The sequence below is a fragment of the Cupressus sempervirens genome, chromosome 3 (genome assembly GCF_028749045.1).
Source record: "Cupressus sempervirens isolate cs-2001-9-10 chromosome 3, ASM2874904v1, whole genome shotgun sequence".
Lineage (NCBI taxonomy): Eukaryota > Viridiplantae > Streptophyta > Pinopsida > Cupressales > Cupressaceae > Cupressus > Cupressus sempervirens.
The window spans coordinates 236,348,375-236,373,284 of NC_143120.1; the positions used below are offsets into that span (position 1 = coordinate 236,348,375).

General features: G+C 37.3%; 1 protein-coding gene across 3 annotated transcripts in view; it reads left to right on the forward strand.

Annotated features, from left to right (window-relative positions):
- LOC149565731 (uncharacterized) overlaps positions 1-24,910 on the forward strand; it is a 228,421-nt gene that overhangs the window by 106,084 nt on the left and 97,427 nt on the right. For all 3 annotated transcript variants that reach the window (XM_089819227.1, XM_089819226.1, XM_089819228.1), the window contains exons 8-9: positions 20,969-21,046; positions 21,509-21,661. In XM_089819227.1, the coding sequence (XP_089675353.1) occupies positions 20,969-21,046; positions 21,509-21,661 (231 nt within the window). The remainder of the gene's footprint in view (positions 1-20,968; positions 21,047-21,508; positions 21,662-24,910) is intronic.

A 24,910-nucleotide genomic window follows, 5' to 3' on the forward strand; every position in this document is an offset into this window, starting at 1 on the left:
GTTAATGGCCTTTGTCGCATGCTCAAACATACATTCTTAACCTTTGTTATTTCTGCCTTTAGTATTTTGACATTTCGTCAAAATCTTTTCCCTCTATTCGGCTGTTCCAAATTCCCTGTAAGGCCTCCACGGGATGGCAAGACTTAAAGACTCTGATACCACTATAATAACCATCCTTTTTTTGTTTTTTGAGGAAACTTGCAGACTACTAAATATTATCAATTAGAGTGTTATTTTCAACATGGCATATTGACAAACACTTAGCAAACATAAAACAATAAATATGCAAAGTCTAGAACCTCCTTATTTGCTGATAAAATATGGATTTTGCAATAGAAATGTTTACATACAATTGCCTTATAGGCGGCAGCAAATATTCAGATTGGTATTTAACAATTACAATGTGGAAAAATGAATAGTATGATGGAAGGAACCTAGGAGTAGATGTCGTAGTGATCTGTTGATGAAATGGCAGCCCCCTCCCCAAACTTTTATCAGCTAGAGTGTACAAGAAACTCAATGCAACACTGTTTGCGTACTGTAGTAGCACTATTCACGACACTGTAGCAAAAACACTATTCGCGTGCACAGTAGCAAAATCACTATTCACGTGCACTGGTAGCAAAATCACTATTCACGCGCACTGTAGCAAAATCACTATTCATGCGCATTGTAGCAAAATCACTATTCACATGCACTGTAGCAAAACACTATAAATCCCACTGTGTTTCCGAAATGAAAAGACCCAATAATCCTCTTGACTATGTCTTTCAACAGTAAAGAGAATGCTAGCAAAAAGGGATTTCATCCTCCAAGCTCAACAATTAGATTTCCCAGAAACCCAATAGCATAATAGTAATATCATCCAAGCATAGCCCAACTCATCCAGCCAAGAGAATATAAAGTTCTCCAAGAAGTCAACTTCATTTGCATAAGCAATGTGGGATGAATGAGAAACACCTTTTTAAAACAACTTTATAATAAAGTGACTTAATTAATAAGTTTTTTATTTAATTATCACTTTATAATAAAATAAATTAACTTTGGCATTAAAATCATGTAAGAGTCGAACTCAGAATATCATGTATGATAGCTCATCGAAAAGAGCTCAACCAAATCCACCAAGCCGAACGCTACAAATTTTAATATCACTTGACTTCCACTGACTTACTAAAAATAGTAACTCCTAAAAATACTGCCAAATGAGCTCCCTAATCACTTCATTAGCCTACAAAAGCTCTTGTCATAGGCTAATCTATTGACCCTGATGGTCACATTAAGTAGGGGACATTACAATCATAATATTAAAAGCAACATTTATAATAATGTATACCTACCTTCTTACTTATCACCAGTAGCGGTGATGTGGGGCCGTGCAGATCGAATCCTCCTCTTTATTTGTATCCCTTCCAACATGGATACTCACTTTTAATGAAATATTTTTTAATGTTTTCTTTTTCATTTCACTGTTCTCCATGTTTGTATTTGGTTAAGTGGTTTCAAATAGCTCCTATGCACACTTCTTTAATGTTATCTTACGCCCTTCACATTGCTTGTTTATCCTTTCGCTCTTGATTTTCTTCTATATCCCATGGTGCTTGTATTTTAGTGCACATTTTTTCGTTCTTTCCAAACTGTTCATCGCCTTGTAATATCCCAACTATTAGGGTTAGTTTGGGGCAAGTAATGCCTACAAAATAATGGTTAGAATCACAATAATAAAAAACTAACTATATTATTCTACACTCTAATTTAACCACAATCTTAAGTATGTCTCCAAGTCGGGCTTCCTAGCTCATAGCTACCTCACTATCTTCCTGGGAGTGCACCCCTTAAGATTCTTCTTGGACATGCATCCTCTATCTAAGGCTACTCACATATGCATATGTGGACAACATCAAAATATTTTGGCACATTGATTATTGACCAAAGCGGACAATGGAGATCTTAATATCTCCATGCTCCATGCTTCAATATCGCTTCTCAGCCATGGCAGACAATGGAGATCTTAATATCTCATGTGTCATGTGCTCCATGCTTCGAGTCTCATTAATCTCTATGGTGTCAATCCAATAGACTGATACAATATTATCGATTCCTCATCCAGCCATTCATACAGGGTTACTCATCTCTTGCATTGGCACAATAGCCATATATATGAGGATCTCACTTCCTGCACTAGCACTATATGAGATTCCATCTTAGTCATTCATATAGATACAATGAAAGTTTTAATCAATTTTATTAGACACATGAAATATTATATTAGTACCTTGCAATATACCTACTCATTCTTATATTTATTTTCAAACAAATATCTTACCACATAAAATTTCTTTGAATTAAAATAATTCTTCAATTTTCATAATATGAAAAGTTAACAATTTTTTGGGTAAATTTCGATATATATGAATGTTTGTATACAACTAATTTATAACTTTATACATAGTAAGAAGAAAACATCAAACAACTTTTTTTAACAAATAAATATGGTTTTTAAATAAATAGAGCATATTTAATTTTGAAATACTTACCTCCCTTGGTAGTGGCTCCTACAATTTCGGGCGTTACTTGGAAAATGTGCAATACTCGGTTCTATTTTTAATGTCCACGGTCTCTCCCATATTTTTCATGGAAAATATTTAATTTTCCTTTTTCATTTGATAAGACATGTATCCACGTCTTCTTAAATCCTTCGTTGCTTGCTATTACCACTTGTAAAGGTAAAGAAAATATATTTTATTTGTTTTGTAATTCCCTCTTGATTCTCAATCTTTCTACAATGTCATGTCCTCTTAAACTATTTCAATGGTGGCAATATGAAGCTCCTTCTACCTTGTTAATATTAATCGGTTTGGCCTTTCACTATGTTAGGTTATGAAATTCATAAATTGATTCTATTGTTTCATATGCGATATGTTTGCAATATCCTATTACTTCTCCATGTAGACTGTACCTACAAATTCGTTGGCCGTTGCGCGCAATGGGAGTTTACTATTATATGTGAGGAGTAAGTTTATTAAGATTTTTTTATTTCATTTCCTTTCTCCTTATCGCTCCCGTCAAATTTCCAATCTATAATATTCTCATCTTTCTTAAATCACTTATCTTGGTTCTTTGCTATCAATTATAGTTGGTGACTATTATTTGAACATAGCCTCATGATATTTAAATAGTTGACTTTGCAAGCTCAACACTTTATTCCTTGAATCACCTATTGTTCTGATTCAACAAGGACTGCATATACTATATGTATCGTAATGATCCCCTGGTACGCTTCATCTCCAACATTATAGATTCTTTGTTATTCGATTACCCTATGAGTTCTTGTCTTAGTTCATTCCTTTTTGTCTCATCAATGATACAGGACACTAATTTTGTGATAGCCATCTGTAAGATCACAATTCTATAAGGAGAACCATTGCCTTGTATAATATGATGTTGCAATTGTATAAAAAACTCATTGGACATTCAAATATGTGTTGAAATAGCTAACATGCGCTAAAGAGGTGATAATATTTAATTAGAACCAGATTTTTCATTTGGGCTAATATTTAATCCAATTAAGATTGTATTCATCTATTGGAATAATAAATTCATCATAATATTCCATCAGGTTGGCAGGAACATGCTCTGATACCACTGTAATGTTCCTATGTGAAACATTTAAAATTTATTCCTTAAAATCTTTACAAACTCCTTTCATATATATTTCTCTATATTTTAAATGACATTCCTCCTAATACTTATATAGATTATTTCCCATCAGTCATGACTCTTCGTGATTCAATCATTTATATTGATTATCAATTAATTTTGTTAATATATATATATATATAAATTTATATAAGTATATTATTGGTATTATATCCTTATTTATTACTATTTAATATTAAGCTTATTAGATTATTTATCATCTCAATATTATATTAGTATTTATTCTTCTATATATATTAAATTAAATTATATTTATTATTTATGATGAACATATACAATTTATATATAATTACTTAAATAAATTAATATGTAATAATAATAATTATATATAATCTTTTATATATTTATTAAAATAATTATTATAAGTATTTTATTGAATTTATTTTTTAACCTATATTGTCATAATTGGGGGACATGACACTTATGCACATATATTCATATCGTTTCGCAGCAGCACAACTTGGCAATGAGAATGTAAAATTGTCTATGAAAACATGTATGAGAGAACCAACCTATGCTACCAGATCATGACTCTTCGTAATTCAATCATTTATATTGATTATCAATTAATTTCATGTTTTTTAAAATCGGTGAACGGCCAAAGCCTTGATAGTATTTATTAATAAAACTGATAATTTACAATAGAGTATCTCCATTCAAACAGGCACTGGTAGGAAATAACGGAGAAGAAAACCTCCAGTCTAGCCCGGAACCAACGTCCTTTATTATTACATAATAAAACGGGCATACCCTAGTTAAATTAACTCATAAGTTATTATTACAAAAAAAAGATTACAATACAAATTAATACAACAGTCAACAATTCTTAAATGCAGCTGAGACCAATTGTGGTTGGACCATTCCAGCCATTGCATTTTACATCCTTCCGTTAGTGAGCAGCATGCTCAACCCTGCCTTATTGACTTAACCATCAGAATTGTTAGTGATATAACTGCATAATCTTTTTAAATATAATGGATGCCTTAGAGAAAATCATTATTCGTTTCTTTTAATTTATTTGTACTATCTCCTACAATACTTAAAATAAGGCATACATCAAAATAATTCTTATTATTCCTTAATTAAGAAAATCCTTAAATTATTAGAATAATTAATATTAGATGCCTTTCTAACAGTACCTTTGACACTGTATTTGAAATAATAAGCCTCAACTCTTTTTTGCTGTGTTAAATTATAAAAATCAGTATGCTCATTAAATTCCTAGAGTATTCTAATGCCATAACTACATCTACGTTTTCTTTACAGATTCCAATGAATTAGTCTCAAACAACCAACACCTTAACTAGTCTTACATAATGAACATCAAAACTTAAATATTGTTAACTGAAGATTTCTGCTAAATCAATCAGCACCTCTGGACTTATCACCTCAAACCCGATTAATAGTCTCAAACATTTGACAATTAAGCTACCAAGGACTCTGAATCTTAATCCATAGTACCCAACCAAGAGGGGTTTTGAAAACAGGGTACCTCTCTTGATTCTAATGTTACCTTAAAGATATTAATTTTAATGTTAAATTTAAGCAGCTAATCATCAGAAGCTTTACTGCTCACTCTAAATTTTCAGACTAATTCTCAATAATTATAATGCTACATTACTTGAATAGCTGAATGTAAATCTAAATAAGCAAATCACAAAAACGAGAATCCCTTCCATAGTAGATAAGATAAGATAAGATAATGATATTAATGTCCAACAAAAGATCAAAAAGAGGTCTATGGGACTGAAAGATTACAACAAAGCAGGGCTGAAACCAGCAGGAGCACACAAAGGTGTCCGAAGAAAAGCAACAACAACAAACAAATACCAGCAATAGAAAGCACTAGGAGTCTTTCTTGGGTGAGAAGAAATCAGTCATAGAATGATACACTTGTCGATGCGTAGAGGTACTACACTGTCTCCGACCTGTCCCAGAAGAGTGTCGTTGGTGCCTATAAGCAGAACGGGATCTGACGCATCTAGAAAGATCACTAGGCCGAATAGAGCTAGAGGGCCTTTTCACACCACGCAAAGGTGTAAAAAAGGCAGTAATGAGCTAAGTAGATGAGTGCCGGTGTGGAAGCAGAGTCTGAATCATGTTATCCCAGAGCATAGTGGCCTCACGCAGATATAGTGCAAGGCATCTCTGATCATAATAGCTGAAGAAATCATAGAGATAGAAGCACTCTCTGAACAAACAAAAGAACCTCCCTTTGATCTCATAATAAATAGGGCATCGAAAAAGAAAGTGAGCCTCATCCTCCACCTCCCCTAAAGAACAGAACAAACAAGTCCGCTCCTCCCTGTCAATATGATGATCCAACTGAGCCCAAAGACGGTGGGAACCAACTCTGAAAGAACCTAAAGAGATCCGCAGGGCATGAGACCAACGCCATGAAAGATAGCTAGGTCGGGCAATAATCCCATCTAAGATCTCCAAAAAGTGTCGCATAAAACGACATCCGTGGGCGTAATCCACCAGGAGGGTTAACCCAGGTAGCAGTAATGTAACATCTATAAATATCAAGACGAACATGCTCATTCAACTCCTGCCGAGAAGGGAGAAGATGAGCAGGGGCATCTAAAGAAAACTGAAAAGGGAGGAGACGATCAATATCAATCCCAATCGAACGTAGCAAAGAAGAGACTTGTGCATACCAACACCGTGCATGAGCACCAGACTCAGCAGCCGCCATGGAAACCGAAGAGCAATAAGCTAAATAGGAGTAACGATCACGGTCTCCAACCATATCAGCAAGCCCACGAAGGCAATGAAGAAACCAAACTAAGTCAAAAATCGCTGCAAGTCTGAAAGGATGAGCCCCGAACTCAGCAAGAATGATACCATGAGGAGTAGATCTATGACATCTGATAATGCGCCGCAAGAACAAAGTTTGGACCCGCTCAATCGAGGCCCAATCAGAGCTAAGGAGAGAAGGACCCCAAACCACAGAACCATAAAGAACAGTCGGTCGAACAAGAGACTCTAGGAGAGATAGCTTAGACGAGGTATCCTGAAAATGATGTCTGAAGCATTGTTTCTCAAGCAAAGCAAGAGAACCCATGCCCTTATTCACTCTGGGCTGAATAGCAGGTCTCATGCTAAAACGCGGTCTGGAAAACATAACACCTAGATACAAATAGGATGAAGTAATCTCAATCTCTTGGGCCCGAAATGTGAAGTGAAGATGAGAGGTCTTTAAACAATTAAAGACCATGATCCGAGTCTTACCCAAGTTAACCACCAGCTATCTCTGATCACAAAATAAAGCCAATCTATCAAGAAGTCTCTGTAACCTGTCAGGAGAGGAAGCAAGGAGAACAATATCATCCGCAAAGAGAAGGATCGAGATTAGAGCCTGATGAAGATAACAACCTTCACCCGAGAGCGAAGACTCCAAGAGGAAGTCCTGTAGCTCATCAATATATAACCCAAATAAAGTAGGAGAGAGAGGACAACCCTGCTTAACCCCAATAGTACAATGGATCGGATTTGAGAAGCCAATAGGAGTCCGAAATCTGCCGACCACAGTCTCATATAATCTCATAATAGCAATACGTATCATCTCGGAAATACCGATCTCCCTAAGTCTCTCAAACAGAGCCACCCTAGGAACATAATCAAAAGCTTTGCGAAAATCAACAAAGCAACAGTGTACCTTTTTCGATCTGTGTTTGGCCTCCTCAATAATAGTCCGTAGCGTGAAGATGTGGTCCATAGTCTGATAATCCGTCTGAAAGCCCGCCTGTCCTCTAGCCCTACAACCAATCCTGTTAAGCTCCGCTGATAGCATAGTATTAAGAGCAGTAGCATATAGTTTGGCAAAAGTGTGCCCAATCATGATGGTTTTGTAGTTCCCCGGATCAGAGACAGGCCCGGTCTTGTGAATGGGATGAATCAAGTGCCTAGACCAGGAAGCCGGAAACCCAGTGTGAATCACTCTATTAAAAAGAATAGAGAGATAGGGACCCAGAACTGAGGCACCGAACTTGAAAAGCTCAGCTTGAAAACCTTCCTCATCAGTAGCTCTACTACATTTAATGGATCTGATAGCCTCATAAACGTGGGAAGGGGTGAAAAGGCGAACGAAAGGAGGCGAGGGGGGGTGAATGGAAAGCTGCCCAGGAATATCATAAAGAGCCATGGTATGCAACGCAAGGGAGTGAAAGTCAAGGGTGGAAGGCGGAGGGGGATGACGGGGGAAAAGAGTACGCCAAAAGAACTGGGGATTGCTAACCAGTGTGGAACGAAGTGACTTACACTTTGAGGCAGTGAAGTTACGCTTCTTACTCAGAAGCAAGTAGAGATAAGACGAGCGAATACAGGCCAAGTCAGTGGAGTGAGCCTCAAAAGCAGAGCGCATAGCACGATGAAAGGATTTGCATTCTGAATCAAACCACTGGTTCATGGGGCAAGTATTACGACGCTTGCTGCGGAGGAGCAAGGGAGGGTGGTGAGGGATGGAAAGGGTGGCAGACTTAAGAATAGCCGATGCACGTAAGTCAAACATGGGGGTGGCCTCGAACGAGTCAGAGAACCTCGAAGGGCTGAGGAGTTTGGAAAGATGAGCGGAGAAGAGCTCACAGTCACCATCAATGAAATGGAAGCGAATGGGCAAGTGAGCGGTAATAGAAGAATGATGAGGTGACATGAGTGAGGGCGCAGAAAAAGGAGAGAGGCTACAATGAATGCTGAGGAGAGAGTGATCTGCAAGAGGAAGGCGCAAGATGGTGAAACTGCGAAAACACGGGATGAAGGAGGGATAGGAAAGAACATAATCCACGACACTAGCACCACCACCATGAGGCCAACAAGTGAAGATCTCAGAACCAGGGAAGCAAGAGAGGGCATTCAGGATCACCAAACCCGAAGACTCACAAAACCGCAACAAATGTCTACCATACATGGATAACGGCCCAAGAGCATCCTCAGAAAGTCTATGAAGCCCTAGAGAAGTAGGATCAGTCTCGGTGGAGCACAAGGGGTCAGAGTGACGATCGTAAAGTGGAGTCTGTAGTGCTTTGGTTCTCGCATTGAAATCCCCAAGAATAATAATGTCCCCTAAAGCAGTAAACTGAGAGATAGTCTCGCAAAGATCAATAAAAGGATCACCGTCATCGGTACCATGAATAGCATAGTGAGATACAGCCGGTGGAAAGTAGCAAGCAGCCAAGTAGATATCCCTCTAATGATAACACTTACGATCAATATGGACCCACATAAATCTGGCAAACAAATCTGAGTGTACGATAGAAGTGCTACTGAAAATATCATCCTTAATCAAATAGGCCACACCCCCTGAACCCCGCATACCACCCGAAACGCGAACCTCCTCCCTAAAAACATATTTTTCTTATATACTGTATTTATATTAAGTACAGAACCCTACCATAATGCACTAACATGTATACAATTGAGGGCATTTAAACTACCCATAACTTGATTCTAAACCATTATTGACCTATTTACATTTAACTGCAAACCAAAACCCTAATATATACAGAAATTAATCTAGATATGAACAAAATGGGCCTTTTACCCAGATTCGCAATGCATGAAGGGGACAATGCTACATGACCCAACCGTCTAACTTGAGCAAACCAAAATACCTAAAACAACAGCTCCTTGATACACCTCATTTCTTCCAATACACCATAATTACTTCCACAACATCATTTGGATTTTCTGCCTGAAAGTTTGGAGGAAATTCAAAAGAGAACCTTTCTCTGTTGGTCTTCTCTATATTAGGAGTACAGAAATCCAACCTATCTAGATTGCCAAATTCCACTCCTGGATGGATGTAAGCCTTAAAAAGGCTAAGATAGTTGTTGAGTCATCCCTAATCAACATTCATCGTGATCTTTCTCCAACCAAGGAGGAAATGGAAACATGCTTCCATCTTGGGCCAGGCCATATTGAAAGCAACCCTATCCCTTATTACTAGGGTTGGTCTTCTAGGAATATTGGCCATTGCAAGACTCCCCGGAGGATGGTCCATATACATCTTCGGAAGGGGAACTCTCAAATCTTCATCTAGACTAAAGATAGCTTCTATTATACCTTGGCACCAAGTGGAGTCAAAACTATTTAGACAAAGTCTTACCATAGTCCATTTGTTGATCCTGGCATAGGCCATGCAACTGATGAAAGTTCCTATAATATTACTGTTCATCCTCCAGGTGTACTCATACTTGAAAACTCCTTCACCGATAGCTCTAACCACAATGCGGGTCATCCCGTCCACCGCCCCGAGGATTCGGTTCCATATTTCAAGTTTGATATTGCCTCGAAAGGCCATGGTGCGGGCCTCGGTGGTATGGGACACGCGGATATTCAAGTCCATCTTTGCAAAATGCCTAACCTAATGACAGATACCAGGTACTATGATAAAATTCAATTAATTTCATTAATATATATATATAAATTAATTAATAAAAATTAAATATTATGTTATATAAATTTATATAATTATATTATCGGTATTATATCCTTATTTATTACCATTTAATATTAAACTTATTAGATTATTTATCATCTCAATATTATATTAGTATTTATTCTTCTATATATATTAAATTAAATCATATTTATTATTTATAATGAACATATACAATTTATATATAATTACTTCAATAAATTAGTATGTAATAATAATTATTATATATAATCTTTTATATATTTATTAAAATAATTATTATAAGTATTTTATTGAATTTATTTTTCAACCTCTATTGTCATAATTTGAGGACATGACACTTATGCACATTTGTTCATATGGTTTCGCAGCAGCACAACTTGGCAGTGAGAATGGAAAATTGTCTATGAAAACATGCATGAGAGAACCAACCTATGCTACCAGATTTGTTTTTGGTAGCTCTAACGTGTGGCCCCATCTAGCGAAAAGTCTAGGCCAGATTCAATTCTTAAAAAAAATAGTTGTAGGGATGCAAATTCGAGCCAAAGTCTGTCAGACGGACCCAACATGAATTTTGCAGAATTTGTGGCATCTTTGCAAATCTGCAACAATACCTAGGCCATCTTTGGCTAGAATATGGCTTATTATGTCTTTTTAAAGATTTTTGTCCATTTTAGTCAATTCGATTCTCCAACCCTAATATAGGCCACTAAAAAGGCCAAAAAGGTCAAACATATGTTCTCTGTGCATTAAAAGCTTCTTGCCCCCATTGCTAAACTTTCTTTTTTGGTTGCTATTGCATGAGTGTTTAAAGATGATTGTTGAATGCAGTGTTATGGGACTCGCCGAGTCATGCCAGGACTCTGTGAGTCCGAGGCAGAGTCCATGTTTCTGAGGCAATCTGCCTCTGGACTCGGACTCGGCCGAGTCCTGGCAGAGTCCACGTGGACTCGCTGAGTCCAGAGCCCAGGACTCTGGATTTTTTTTTTTTTATAATTTTTTAAAAACAATTTAAATTTTAAATTTTTTTTTTTTTTAAAAGATAGAGATTTCCAGAAGATGTTTTCTACAATGTATATGAATTCTGAAAATGATGTGGCATGTCAAGAATCTGTTAAGGATTGAATCTTAAATCTTAAATCTTCAACTTTATATTATGTTATTCAATTTTCTCCTTCAAAAGGTCGTTATTATACTTGTATGATTTTCCGAGTCCTTGCCGAGTCCTGGCTGAGTCTGGTCGCCGAGTCCGAGTCCGAGTCGGATTTTGACTTTCCAAGTCAGAGGCGAGTCCGAGTCCCGTAACACTGGTTGAATGCTCTAAGTTTGTTTGTGAGCTATGCTAACATGGTTGCAAGTGTGGAAAACTCCTCAATGAAATTGATAAGATCTCAACAAAAGAGGTAGGTTTTTGTTTACTTAATTTGTTTTTAAATTTTTCATTGCATATTTTTACAAAATGAAAGAAACTCTTTGGTTTTATTTTAGTTTTTCATTTTAATTTGTGGCTTTGTATGTTGTTTATAGAATCGTAGAATGACAAGTGTTTCTAGCACTAGAAACTCCTAGTTGCAAACAAATCCGGGCTCTCCATTGTGGAAATATGTGTAAATGGTTCAACAAATGCCAGGTAGAAGAGGTTTTGTTTGGATTTGTAGCCAATTGCAAAGAGGAATATTTTTTATTTTATTGTAGAGTGAAAGCACATTTGTGCTTTATCCCTTAGAAAGGCATCAAGGTTTGTCCAGGCAAACCAAGAGTGGAAGGTCAACCCTCACCTAAAACCCTTGTAAATTGTGGTGGTACTAAAATATATTGGAAAGAAAAAAAATAAACAAATGAAGCAGCTAGAAATGCAATCGCTCATCCTTTGCAAAGGTCTAGATGTAGAAAAGCATCAAAGGCCTTATTGATGTGAGTTTTATTCCACTACAAAATGCAAAATCAAATGCTCAATGTTTCAAGATGAGGCACCTAACATTTAATCCTCTCTTGATATAAGGTCATCTCTCATTCTAAGCTTGCAAAGTAAGATCATGAAATGACTTCAAGGGTCCTTCTTAATCATGGACTTCACTTAGTTTTATGATGTGATATGTTAGTTATCACAAAGGGACTACGCTATTCATTCAATGGATATGAACTCTTGCACCTTTAAAGATTTGGCTCTACAATGTATAATGAAAATATAGTTCAATTTTTCTACTTCAACCCCAACTTAAATTTCTAACCTCTATTTATACTTCTACTTCTATTATGAATGCAAGGAATCATGGAAGAACTTGGACTCTACTAGATGGAGCTTAATCATTGACTTGACTCACCTAGTGCAAGTTTCTAAGGAGCACTCGAATGGTTTTCAAATTAATACCTCCTCTCCAATCCCACCAAATGGGTGTAAACTAAAGATTCAGCATCAATTGAAGTTAAGCATGAATATTCATCGACTTACCAAGCAAGGCACTCTTACAATCTGTAAGAAGCTAGTGGCTTGGATTAGTTTGAGACATATAAGTGAACATCCACAACTACTTCCATTCAACTAAACTACTTCTAAACAACATGAAATGAAATTCTAAGATAAGTGAGGAAATATAGATCACCATGTGATAATACAAAATTGATCACAACAATTCACCATGCAAGACAACAATGAAAAGTAGAGCAAATTTGTCATTATAATAAAGATAATTCTCTGACAAGTCCCTCTTTACAAATGAGAGGAGTCATCCTTATATAGAGAGCTCAAATACAACAAATGGCCAAGAATGATTTGAAATAAAGGGAAAAGATTAATTTACATAAGCTCTATTTAAGGTTTCATAACCACCTGCTACAAGCTTCAGATGCTCACCCAATTACAATTTAGGGCCACCTTGTGGGCCAATGAAAAAATTACATTGCAATCTTGGACCAATGAGAAAATTCAAATCCATCACAACTTGATAAGGATGAATAGCCTATGGACTAATGAGAAGATAGCCCATTGTAGACAATGCCACCTCATCCTTTGGGAAATGTGTTCCTTATCTTGCAAGGCAAACAACCACTTGTAACTAATTATAAAATTTTAAATAATAATTGCAATAGGACTTGTAAAATCATCACAAACTTTCCTTTTCAATTTTCAGTAAAAAAAAATTAACGGGGTAATGCAATTTTGATTGAAAAAAATTTAATATTTAACATTTACGTTTTATTTTCCATTAATTAAATTTTCCATTTATTAAAATCAATGTCATTTGGATAATTTCAATGCAATAATGGATTAATCAATTAATTCATTTTTTAAATCAATCCATACTTTGAAAAATTGAGGTCAATTTAAATCACAGCTAAATTTAAAGCCCATTTTTATTTTTTTTAATTCTAATTTTCATCAATTTCTATCTCCCCATTTTAATTTTTTTTTACATTTTTAATATTTAATTTTAATGTACAAAATGTGTCTTACCTGAATTCGGAATTAATTTATTTATAAACATTTAATACAAGGCATTTTAATCCCCCATGCTCATACATTGTGTTTCTAAGGTTGTTTTGCCTCGAACTTTGGGGCCAATACCATTTAGAAAAAGGTCACGGGAATTTGCAAGTAACTTCTAGCCTCAACTTCCATTTCAAGGTTCAAAGATCATTGTCCTAATATCAGGTTGCAATTCCAAGGCTTGAGGCTACACACTTGCTTTGGGATGAGACACAAAATTAGAGGCAAGGAAAAAGGCTTGGCTCTAAGATGAGACCCTTAGTTGGTCGACTAGTTGGTTCTCCATTTTTCCCAGTAAATCCTCGAGTTGTTGGTCATAGACCCTCACTGTCATGTTTCCTTTGCTTCATGTTATAGATCTCTATGACGATCTTGTTATCATCAAGAAGCAGTTTAAAATCTTCCTAAAATACTCTCTTTAAGTCATCCAATGAGGCCACTTTGGTTTTGTCAACTTCTGAAAACCAATCAATTTCCACCCCACAAAGTGTTTTTAGTAATTGTACTACCCGCTTATGATCGGTATGTCCATTAGCAGACCAACTCATTTCACATATTCTGAAATATTGTACAAGATCCTCTGATCCATTTCCTGTAAACTTTGACAACTTTTGATTTATAGACATTATAGAGCAACTTTGCATATTTCTTTCTGTACCACATTGAGTACTAGGTACATATGGAATAACTCCCAAGTCTATTGCACTTGACCCAAACAAATTATTTTGACTCTGATTCCCCTGTGTCCTCTTGAAACCTTCAACTATGGTCGCGTCCTCCTTCTTCTCCATGTTCCACCCTATGTGTTCTTCTAGCCTTTGAACCCCTTGAATCCCTTTGGTATAGGATTTCTAATTCTACCCCTCAACTGTGTCTACCTATTTGTAGTGTAAGGGTCAAGTGTGTCAACCAGTGTCAAGTATCTTCAATTAATTCAACACTCTCGGCAACTATGACATCGTCATTCACTTCTACCCTTCAATAACCTCTTCGACACAAACACCCCCTTCAACACTTTTGTTCACTTTTGTGATTCCTTACTTCCCCATCTAGTAACACTTCAACGATTCTTTGTAATCGTCATCTCTAGTCTGCTTGTTCCTCTGACTTCAATGCTTTTTGTATGACCTCGTATTCAGCTTCTTGACCCTTTGGATATGATTTTTATCCTTGTTCAAGGTGAGTAACATCAATCATCCCTTTCAAAGGGATTGAGGATGTGTTGTCGTTTGTGGCTCTCATCAAGCTCCTCTTATCTTTAGGTATTCTCCATATTCTGCTATAAGATCTCTTCATGTTTTCCCTATTGTCTTCTTCTGGCAAGTTATAAAGGCCAATGAAGTGTTGTGCCAATAGCTTTCGCAAGTGGTATTTTAAATTGTTCATCGTTGGACTTACACTGAGTGAATTCCATACTGCTCTCTCAGGAACTTCTCATTCTGCCTTCCTCTAGACGTAATTTCCAATGCATGCTTGTAATATGTTTGTGCAATTTACCATCAATGCTCGTTCCCCTTTGTTAATTTCTTCTTCAAGTTCTTCTTGGTGAGTGTTACCGATGCTCCCTTCCCTCACTCATTAGCCCATTATATTTTTCTCCACATAGGACACCCTACTATCAATCCCCAATTCACCTAGGCAATGACAATGTTATAGGTGCTTTGTTTGCTCACTGGTTGACCCATTATATTTTTTTCGCTATAAGACACCCTACTATTAATCCTAGGTTCTCCCAAGCAACAATGCCAAATGTTTGCCCCATAGGGTGTATGTTTAAACAAAATACAATGCATGTAAAATACACCAGTACGCATGTACAATGTATTTGAGAGAATTTTGGAGTGTTTATTCATTGCTTCTAGAATCATTACAATAGCTTACAAACAATATTATTACCACAAGTAATACTGGATCACATCACCTGAAGGTAAGTACAATACTATGTTACCCTAGGTTTTCAGGTCAAGGGTACAGCAGGATAGGGAAACGGGTTCCTAGGACAAATCTTTTTCCTGGAGCAGGGGATGACAGTGGGAACAGCTGTATAAAAAAAGGGAAAATTCCAAAAATATAGAAAAATATTAAATATTCATACATAAACATGAATAAAGAATGCTTATATTAATTATAGAACCTTAACATATAATGTTTTTGTAAAATGATTTAACTTTAGAGTTCACATGAGAGTAGAAATCAAACAAATTATCAAATCTGAAACATTAATTTCATGGAACAGCCAAGGGAAAGGTTTTGGGAAGTTTCCAAGTTTCTAGGAAGTCTTGAAAACAGGGATAGGTCAAATGTTGTCGGAAATGCGTCCCCGGGTAACACAAGTACAATATATAGATAGAGAGGTATCGGCTCCCAATTGTTGGCTAACTACTGACCCCTTGACACAAACTGTCAATATAAGACTAACAAATGGTTATTTTTCTCTTGTGGACGTTGATTGCTCTATGGCTAGAATGTAATGTTCCAGCCTCCGCAACAATACCAAATAATCTTTCTTGTGTTTTTGTATGGGCCGTACGGTGAGATGGAATAGTGTGCAGATGCCAATCGAGGCCGTACGGTGGCAAGACAGGGTGTGATACCCGTATGTTACAATGAGAGGAGCAGACCATACGGAATAAAGATCTAAAGGCAGGAGCAGACACAAGGAGCAGGAATTGTCCGTATGGAAGAAGAGACAGTCGTACGGTGACAAGATGAAACCCGTACGATGAAGTAGTACCACTAAAAAAGTCCGTACGGTGTGTGCGCTAAGCAGGGGTAGTTCGTACGGGAGGTTAAGTGTAGCCGGAAAGCAATATGGTGGCATAATGAAGTTGTACGGTTTGTGGGAAGGCACAGTTTAGCCGTACGGTGAAGGCAACTTGCCGTACCAAGCCAATTCCAGGCCGTACGGATGGTGAGATAGAATAACTGAGTTTGTGCGGATAGTGTGATTTGCAGATGGAAAGTCGTACACCATAAACATCAGCTAATATTATTTAATTAATTGCAAACAATAAAGTAAACACCAAAACCATGCCTGTACCAATTTGGATGAACATTCGCAAATTGATAAGTAATTGCAAATAATGAGAGCACTCCAATTGTCGGATACAAACCAATTGAACACCGACGAAATAGGGTGAGTGTTGAATCCCACCGAAACTGTGCAAGCCAAATAGAGAAGGTCTTTCCCTTCCGAAATGGTGAACAATGCCAAACAACAGGAATCCGCAGTAGAGAGAGATATAATCCTAAAGCTTACCTACAGACTACTATGAGCCATGCTTAAATACCTATCGAGAAAAGCTTTTCGAGGGTGTACAAAGTTAGCTGACAGCGACACAAACTACGAAAACAAAATAAAATGGTTCCGAGATAAAATAAATCAACTGGCCCGTTACACGGATTAATTAAATACATTTATTTTATAACGGGTACATTACAGTCTTCCCGTCCCAAAATTTGCTTGTCCTCCAGCAAATGCAAACCCGGTTCTAAACCTTCCATAATCAACTCCTTCAACTCCGAGTCAAGTACTAAGTAGATCTTCCCATCAAAGTAAATGATGTCATCAATAACTTTGTATCTTTCATTGCGTACGCAACCATCCATCAACTCACATGCAGAAGTGTTCTTGGAATACTCGGCCAATAGATGGGCCTGCCAATTATCCATGAAATGCGGAGAGGTGTTGACTATCTGGTTTTTTCTTCCAGCGTCTGGAGCCAAATCTTGTTTAAAAATTGCCTCCATCTTCTTGATGGTGACTTCCCTCGATCCTTTATTTGGCATTCCTCTTAGCAACACCTTCTTGCCATCCGTCTCAAATGAAAAGTCCATCCTTTTGAAACTTTGAGTGTACTGGTCAAGAGTTTCCAACCACTGGATGTCCAAAATGATGTCAGTATCAACCAAATCGATGACAAAGAAATCATCTGCGAGGGTATAGTTTCCCATGGAAATCTGTAGCCGTGGGATCACATGAGTGCAAGGTAAGAAGGTTCCTTCTACAACCTTAACCTCAAGTCCTCCATGTTCACCTGCACGCAGGCCTTTACTAGTGACCAATGATGAATTGATGAAATTGAGTGTGGCACCACTATCAATCATAATTGGGACTCGTTTTCCGTAAAGTGTGCTGCGAACTTTGAAGATACCACCTCCAGTTGGCGTAGTGAGGGTAGCAATGGAACCCCCTTTTTGTATCAGGGCATTTATTCTCTCCTGTTGGGTAATCTCTTCGTCAATTGCTGCAAGTGTTTGTTCTTCATCGTCATCAGGCATCACCTCAATGTAGTGAATCTTTCCCTTCTCGAGGCAGCGATGACCAACACCCCATGGTTCTTTGCATGTGAAACAGAGCTTTTTCCTCTTGAGCTCTTGCCGAGAATCTTCATCAGGCTGAGGTTTTTTCTGAATTGGCTCCTTGTCTTTGTCTTCTTGTGGGGATGGTGTTGATGTAACTACTTGAGTTTTGGAGGAAGATGCGGCCATGTCGCGTACCTTCTTAATAGCTTTGTTGAGTGTACACAGGTTGAACCCTTTGATCCAACCTCTCGGAGGCTCCCTCAACCTATCCATGAATAACACAATCCGACGTCTTTTAGAGATGTCTGTAACTAATACTGACAGCCTTTGGAACTCCGTGACGTAGCTGTCTACCGTGCCTGTTTGCTTTAGTTGAGCTAGATCTTTGAAGTTTAGCTCGGGATCCTTCCCATCGAAATGATCAATGAGTCTCTTAGTGAACTCGATGTAAGAGGTCACTTGGTTGTGTCCGAGAGTGACTAGTCCATGATGCCCACCACTCGTGTGCCACTCCTTCCAAATGAAGTGCTGGGAAATCGATTGCTTCCTCTTCGGGCATTGGATTGAGTTGGAAATAGGTATCTGCCTTTGGGACCCACGATTGTGCAGTAATGACTCCAGATCCATCAAACGGCAATAAGTTTACCTTTTCGATCTTTCTCCTGAGATTATCATTAAAATAACCGCGATTTCCTCTGCGAGAATATCTCATTCTTAGATCAACATAGTATTTGTAAGATATATCACCTTCCATATTTGCATTCCGCCAATCTTCTCGAAATTTTTCTTGCATTTCCTCAAAAGTGGGCTCTCTTCCATTGTGTGGTGCCTCTGTCTTTGGAAAGAAGATGGGTATTGAGGGTCGAGAGCGAGAAGGTTGAAAGTTTGTCCTTCCCAAAATAGAATTGTCACTATGCCCATTTTGTTATCCTATTGACTTTCCCTCGACCAATTTTTGTAGAGTTTCCTGCATAAGCCTTTGGGTTTCGTTGATTTGCCTTTGATTTCTATTCAGCTCTCTTAAAAGTTCCATGAATTCTATTGTAGGATCCTAATGATCTGTCATTATATCAATAGGGTTATTTTGTATTCTCCTCTGAGTATAAACTTGCATTCACTTCCACAGGCAGGCAAGATCAAAGGCTCTGATACCACTGTAATGTTTCGGCCTTCACAACAATACCAAATAATATTTCTTGCATTTCTGTATGGGCCATACAGTGAGATGGAATAGTGTGCAGATGCCAATCGAAGTTGTAAGGTGGCAAGACAGGGGGTGATACTCGTACGTTACAATGAGAGGAGCAGACGGTATAGAATAAAGGTCGTACAGCAAGAGCAGACACAAGGAGCAGGAACTGTCTGTACGGAAGAAGAGACAGCCGTATGGTGACAAGATGAAACTCGTATGGTGAAGTGGTACTATTGAAAAAGTCCGTACGGTGTGTGTGCTAAGCAGGGGTAGTCCGTACGGGAGGTTAAGTGTAGCCGGAAAGCAATATGGTGGCACAATGAAGCTGTACGGTTTGTGGGAAGGCACATTATAGCCATACGGTGAAGGCAACTTGCCATACCAAGCCAAATCTAGGCTGTACAAATGGTGAGATACAATAACTGAGTTTGTGCGGATAGTGTGATTTGCAGATGGAAAGCCGTAAACCATAAACATCAACTGATATTATTTAATTAATTGCAAACAATAAAGTAAACACCAAACCATGCCCATACCAATTTGGATGAACATTCGCAGATTGATAAGTAATTGCAAATAATGAGAGCACTCCAATTGTCCGATACAGACCAGTTGAACAGTGACAAAATAGGGTGAGGGTTGAATCCCACCGAAACCGTGCAAGTCAAATAGGGAAGGTCTTTCACTTCCGAAATGGCAAACAATGCCGAACTCCAACAAGAATCCGCAGTACAGAGAGATATAATCCAAAAGCATACCTATAGACTACTACGAGCCGTGCTTAAATACCCATCGGGAAAAGCTTTCCAAGGGTGTACAAAGTTAGCCGATGGCAACACAAACTACAAAAACAAAATAAAATGGGTCCGAGATAAAATAAATCAATCAGCCCATTACACAGATTAATTAAATACATTTATTTTATGACGGGGACATTACACAAAATGCACCTGCAATGGACACATTGGATAATTGAAAACATGAACTCTTGCTTTGTAAGGACTAAAATCTTGCAAGGTAAAGTGATAATGTCCAACTATAGAAGAATTCGACAATGTTGAGTCTTCTGTAGAATGGCTTCTGCACTTGACTGCGTATTCCTTACAGTCCTTTTTCTTAGGTTTTTTAAGCCAATGTATAAAAACATCATAAAAAGTTACAATAACTTAGGAGTAATCAGAACCTGGCAGGTTCAATATCTGATCTGAATAAGATTGTTGATTTTTCCAGGTAATTTGATATGGGTTCTATGACACCCAAAAAATCAGAGAATAGTTATGATGCAGTCCTGATCTGGCAGGAAATAAAAATAACAGCATTTTCTCCATTTTTATGAATTTTCAGTGCTTTTAATTTCCTCAATTTTCCTCACTTAAGTTCTGATTATTTATCTTTTGGTTTTGCTGAGACAATCCTGAGAAAGGTATTTACTACTATGCTTGTACCTACGTAATTTCAAAGCCTGTACTATTTTATTCTCTTCAGTCAGTAGCTTTTTCCAATCAGCAATCTCGAAATCTGAGTTTTCTTCATCCTCCCTCTACTGCATGCCCTGATACGAATATAGGTCTGCCACTATGGGAAAATCTTTTTCTAGCTTCAGGCAACTCTATTGCAAATACATTACTTTACTGATCCATGTTTAAATTGCACTATTTTACATTACTTTCCAAATCATTGCTTACTATTTCAGTATGTATACTTGTATCTTGTGTGGAAGTTGGTTATTCTCCACAGCTTACTTTATGACAACTTAAATGACATTTTTTCTGCAGAAGTGTCAACATGTAGAATGCGGTTTGTTTAGCTTTTGTAACTTTTTGCGTGACTTTGTTAAATAACTTTACAGATGAAGACAGCAATTGGGATTGGGGTAATTTTTAATAAAAATGCCAGTGTGAAATCTGCTCATGGATTTTTGGTTCAGGTAAGCGTCTTGAGAAACTATATGCAATTCATAATGCAGGTAATATTAATAGCTTATTTCTTCTCTTCTTGAATTAAAGAAATATATGGGTGTTCATCACTATATCGGTGGTTTGTTGCATTCTTGAAATGTTTGGGCATAAATGATAAATAGATTTGATTGATAATATTAATCTGATTTGCATTGCTCCTTTAGGTGTGCTAAACAACTTTCTTTCATACATTTGAGTGCTCAACCATTATCTCGGTATTCATAGTTTCTCAGTGATCTTCATTTTGTTCTTCTAACACATGTACATTATATGTAGAAATAAGTGGTTCTTTCATTTATTTATTTTTATCTTCTTGTTCTCTTACCATTTCCTACATATTGAATAAGTTTCTATTCAGTTGTGATTTCTCTTTGTTTATGCTTCTGTGAACCCAAATTTTGCACATTATATTCTCCTTAGATATCTTGCAGGTCCTACCATTTTGCACAGAGGAAACAATAGCGAAATTGGAGGAGAACATTCGACAAATGCCTTCTCTGTCAGACACTACAGCAGATAGGAGTGCTTACAATATCGCAGAGGATATTCTCATGGGCATTGGCATTGGTGACACATATAACTTGGTAAGAACAATGTGCTATTGGTTGTTTCTATAAATATCTCAGCTCTTCATTTTTTATCGTCCAAGCTACATTAATGTATATATTTTAAATTAATAAACCACTATTTTTTGACATTGAACATATGTTTCACCTTCAACGGTTAGGAGATTCAGTAATATGAGAATTGTGAGAGAAATATTTTGTTAATTGAAATCAGATCAAACTGCTTAAGATGTTTGTGCAATTAGGGAGTCAGAATGAAAGAGTGGATATCAATTAGGTACATTGATTTTAAGGACATTAATATTTGTATACTTTTTGGTGTTTAGAAGATCTAATGTAGCTAATTGTCAATGGTAATTATACAAAGATTTATTAATGACATTGATGATCGTTCAATGAACAAGAACATGAATATGTTATGTCACATTTGGGATCATGACTGGAAGTCTTCAAAATTCTATTACATAATTCTCAACTGAACAACGCTGCCTCAAATGTTTCAATTGCCTGAAATACACCTTGTGAGCTCTTCTATAAAATCTTTCTATTAGTTTTTGAGTGAATTCAGCATTTGTTACAATATGATTAACCCTTGTGTTATCAATGTCATCAATTGTGAGCCAAGCCGTACAAATGTAAAATGGAAAACTTGATAGCTTCATCTTCTGTCATAAACCTAAGTGAAAAGTATCTATCTAAATTTTAAATTCATTTCCACGCAGTAGTATTTCCACAACCATCAAATGTGGTAAGTGTCAATTTTTTCTTGCCACGTGTTGAAGAACTCTATTAAATTATTGCATAGTTTGTCTCCTATCACTCCTTGATCCATTTCTTGATTTATGGTTATTATAATATTCAAATTGAATCTCCCTTCTGGCATCTGAATCATTTGTGGATTGCAGATATGGAGTAGTATGTTGTCATTGATATTTGCTATGTGGTGATGTGTGAGATCATTGCAAATATGGAGCAGAGTGCTTTCACTGATGTCAACTAATGATATGGGAAATAGTTGTAGTTGTATGACAGTGGGTTATCATTGATATCCACCTATGTTTGTATGCTTGAATATTTGTTAGAGTCCTAATCTGAGATGTGTTGCCAATATAAGCATTCAACAGTATTAGTGGGCATGGATTAGCATAAATATAAACCTGAGAGCATTAACTAACAGATTACAGATATAAGAAATATGAAAAAATTACTGGCTTTTTATAACCTCATAAACTTCTTACACAATCGCAATGATAGTTTCCTTCCATCGTGGATACAAATAGACCTGATGGTTGGTTAAGTCCACCAACTATCTCTAACTGACACCATTTGAAAGTAACTAGTAATAATTCTATCCCTTAACTTACAAAGTATTGTTATGGCATAAAATTCACCTATATCATCCTGCTTCCTGAAAAAATTGTCATCTTCCAAACGACCAACAAAAAATGAAATCAACTATACTACTAGGACAAGTGACAACACGTCCCTGGAGTCGCAGAGGTAGTTACACGTGAAGACTATTGCTAAAGGAGCCCCAAATCTTTCTCTACAATCATCTATTTCTCCCTTGCTGCTTTCAGAAACCTCTGGGCATCCATGAGGTCCTTCTCTACTGTAGCTAACTTCTGCTCCTCTACTCTTGTAGTCCTCTTTCTACTCAACTCAACATCAAGTTCCTGTACTCTCTTTTGCAATTTCGCCTTCTGCCTTGTAGACCTGCCATATCACCCTCTGTAGTTGGAGGAATGTCTCTCTAAAAGTTTGCTTCCTCTGGGTGAGGATGTCCTTCATGTCATCTACATCCAACCACTATATGTGGGATGCCCCAAATCTGCTCGTTGTCCTTCAGTTCTATGATGTGCTTCCTAAATTCTGCTTAGCAACCCTCCATCGTGAATCTCAGTAATGCCAAAGGTGCTAGGGTCAGGGATCCTATGTCGAACTCTTTGGATCGTTCTACCATTATTCATGTAGCCGAAGTCATTGTCTTAATTTGTCTTATTCTTCTTCTGTATCCATCCCTACTTCTTGTGCACCTGTTGGGACTAAAGTAGGCATAGGTAGTGTTACTGTCATGGTAACTATGGTGGATGGAGTGGCTATGGAACTGTGGCATGTTTCTCATGGTGGTGTGATCAAGAGTCTAACTCGCTATACTGACTCAACCGTGTTTGAAGTAGCTATTTGGATTCTGTGAGCCCCTTGCTTAGTCAACCTGAGATCCACTACCTTTGCCTATGGTATTTGTTCTGGTGTGAGTTAGTGCACCACTGCTGACAACTGGAATTTTGTAAATTCTATCTACTTCGCCTCCTAATCTAGAAAGGGTGGCAATTTTTTTGCACTACCAACTGTAATCCCAACTTTACCATCAACTGCCATCTTCTACTACCAAGTACCACAGTTCCAATTGCCATAGCACTGTAGATTCCAATGCCACTACAACTTCATTGCCAACTCTACTTCCAACTCCATTGTCGCTTCTACTGCCAACTCCATTGCTAACATTATGTTGTGCTGCCTCTATCTGTGTATCAAGTTCTCTCTATACAATCTGTGTCTGGCAACTCATTACCTTCTAGCACCTATATTGCATTTTTCTGGTATCAACACTGGTAGTGGTTCATGTTGTACAAGGAAAAGCTTGATCTGCTTTGATGTTTCCCCCATCGCCTCTTGTATGTCCACCTCCTGTCTAGTATGACAAGGTGTTATCTTGAATTCCTCCCCATCCTTTGAACCCAAAGATGTATCTTGTCCAACTATCTCTTGCTTCTTCGAGTTGTCATCTTCATCACCCCATTCTTTGTGTTGGCTGTAATTTCTTATCTGACTTTTTTCCGCGAGGGCTCAAAGCATACTGCTGAAAATGTATCTAAGTGCAACCAATAGTTCACAGTTGGCTTGTCCAGTTCGACTCAATTGGCAAAAATAAAAGGGACCTAGTGCTCAGGTGCCACATGTGTGTGAAGTGCCTCCTGAAATAACACAATAACATAATGGGGCATAGAAAATGGTTTATGTTTGAGTTGCAAGAACTTCTTAATCCTGTATGATAAGAGTTCTCCCCAGTTGTATACGTTACCATTATTCAAGCCATTCATCTATTGCAACATCCATATGGCAATGTGTGATGTTCTACTCCCTCCAGTGAGTTTGCTTTTCAAAAAATCCATTATACATCTCCATTCTGCAAGGCTAGGAAAGCTTTCTTGAAACCCTCGTTATTGTTACTCCATATGCTATCCCATTTTTTTTGTGTTAGGT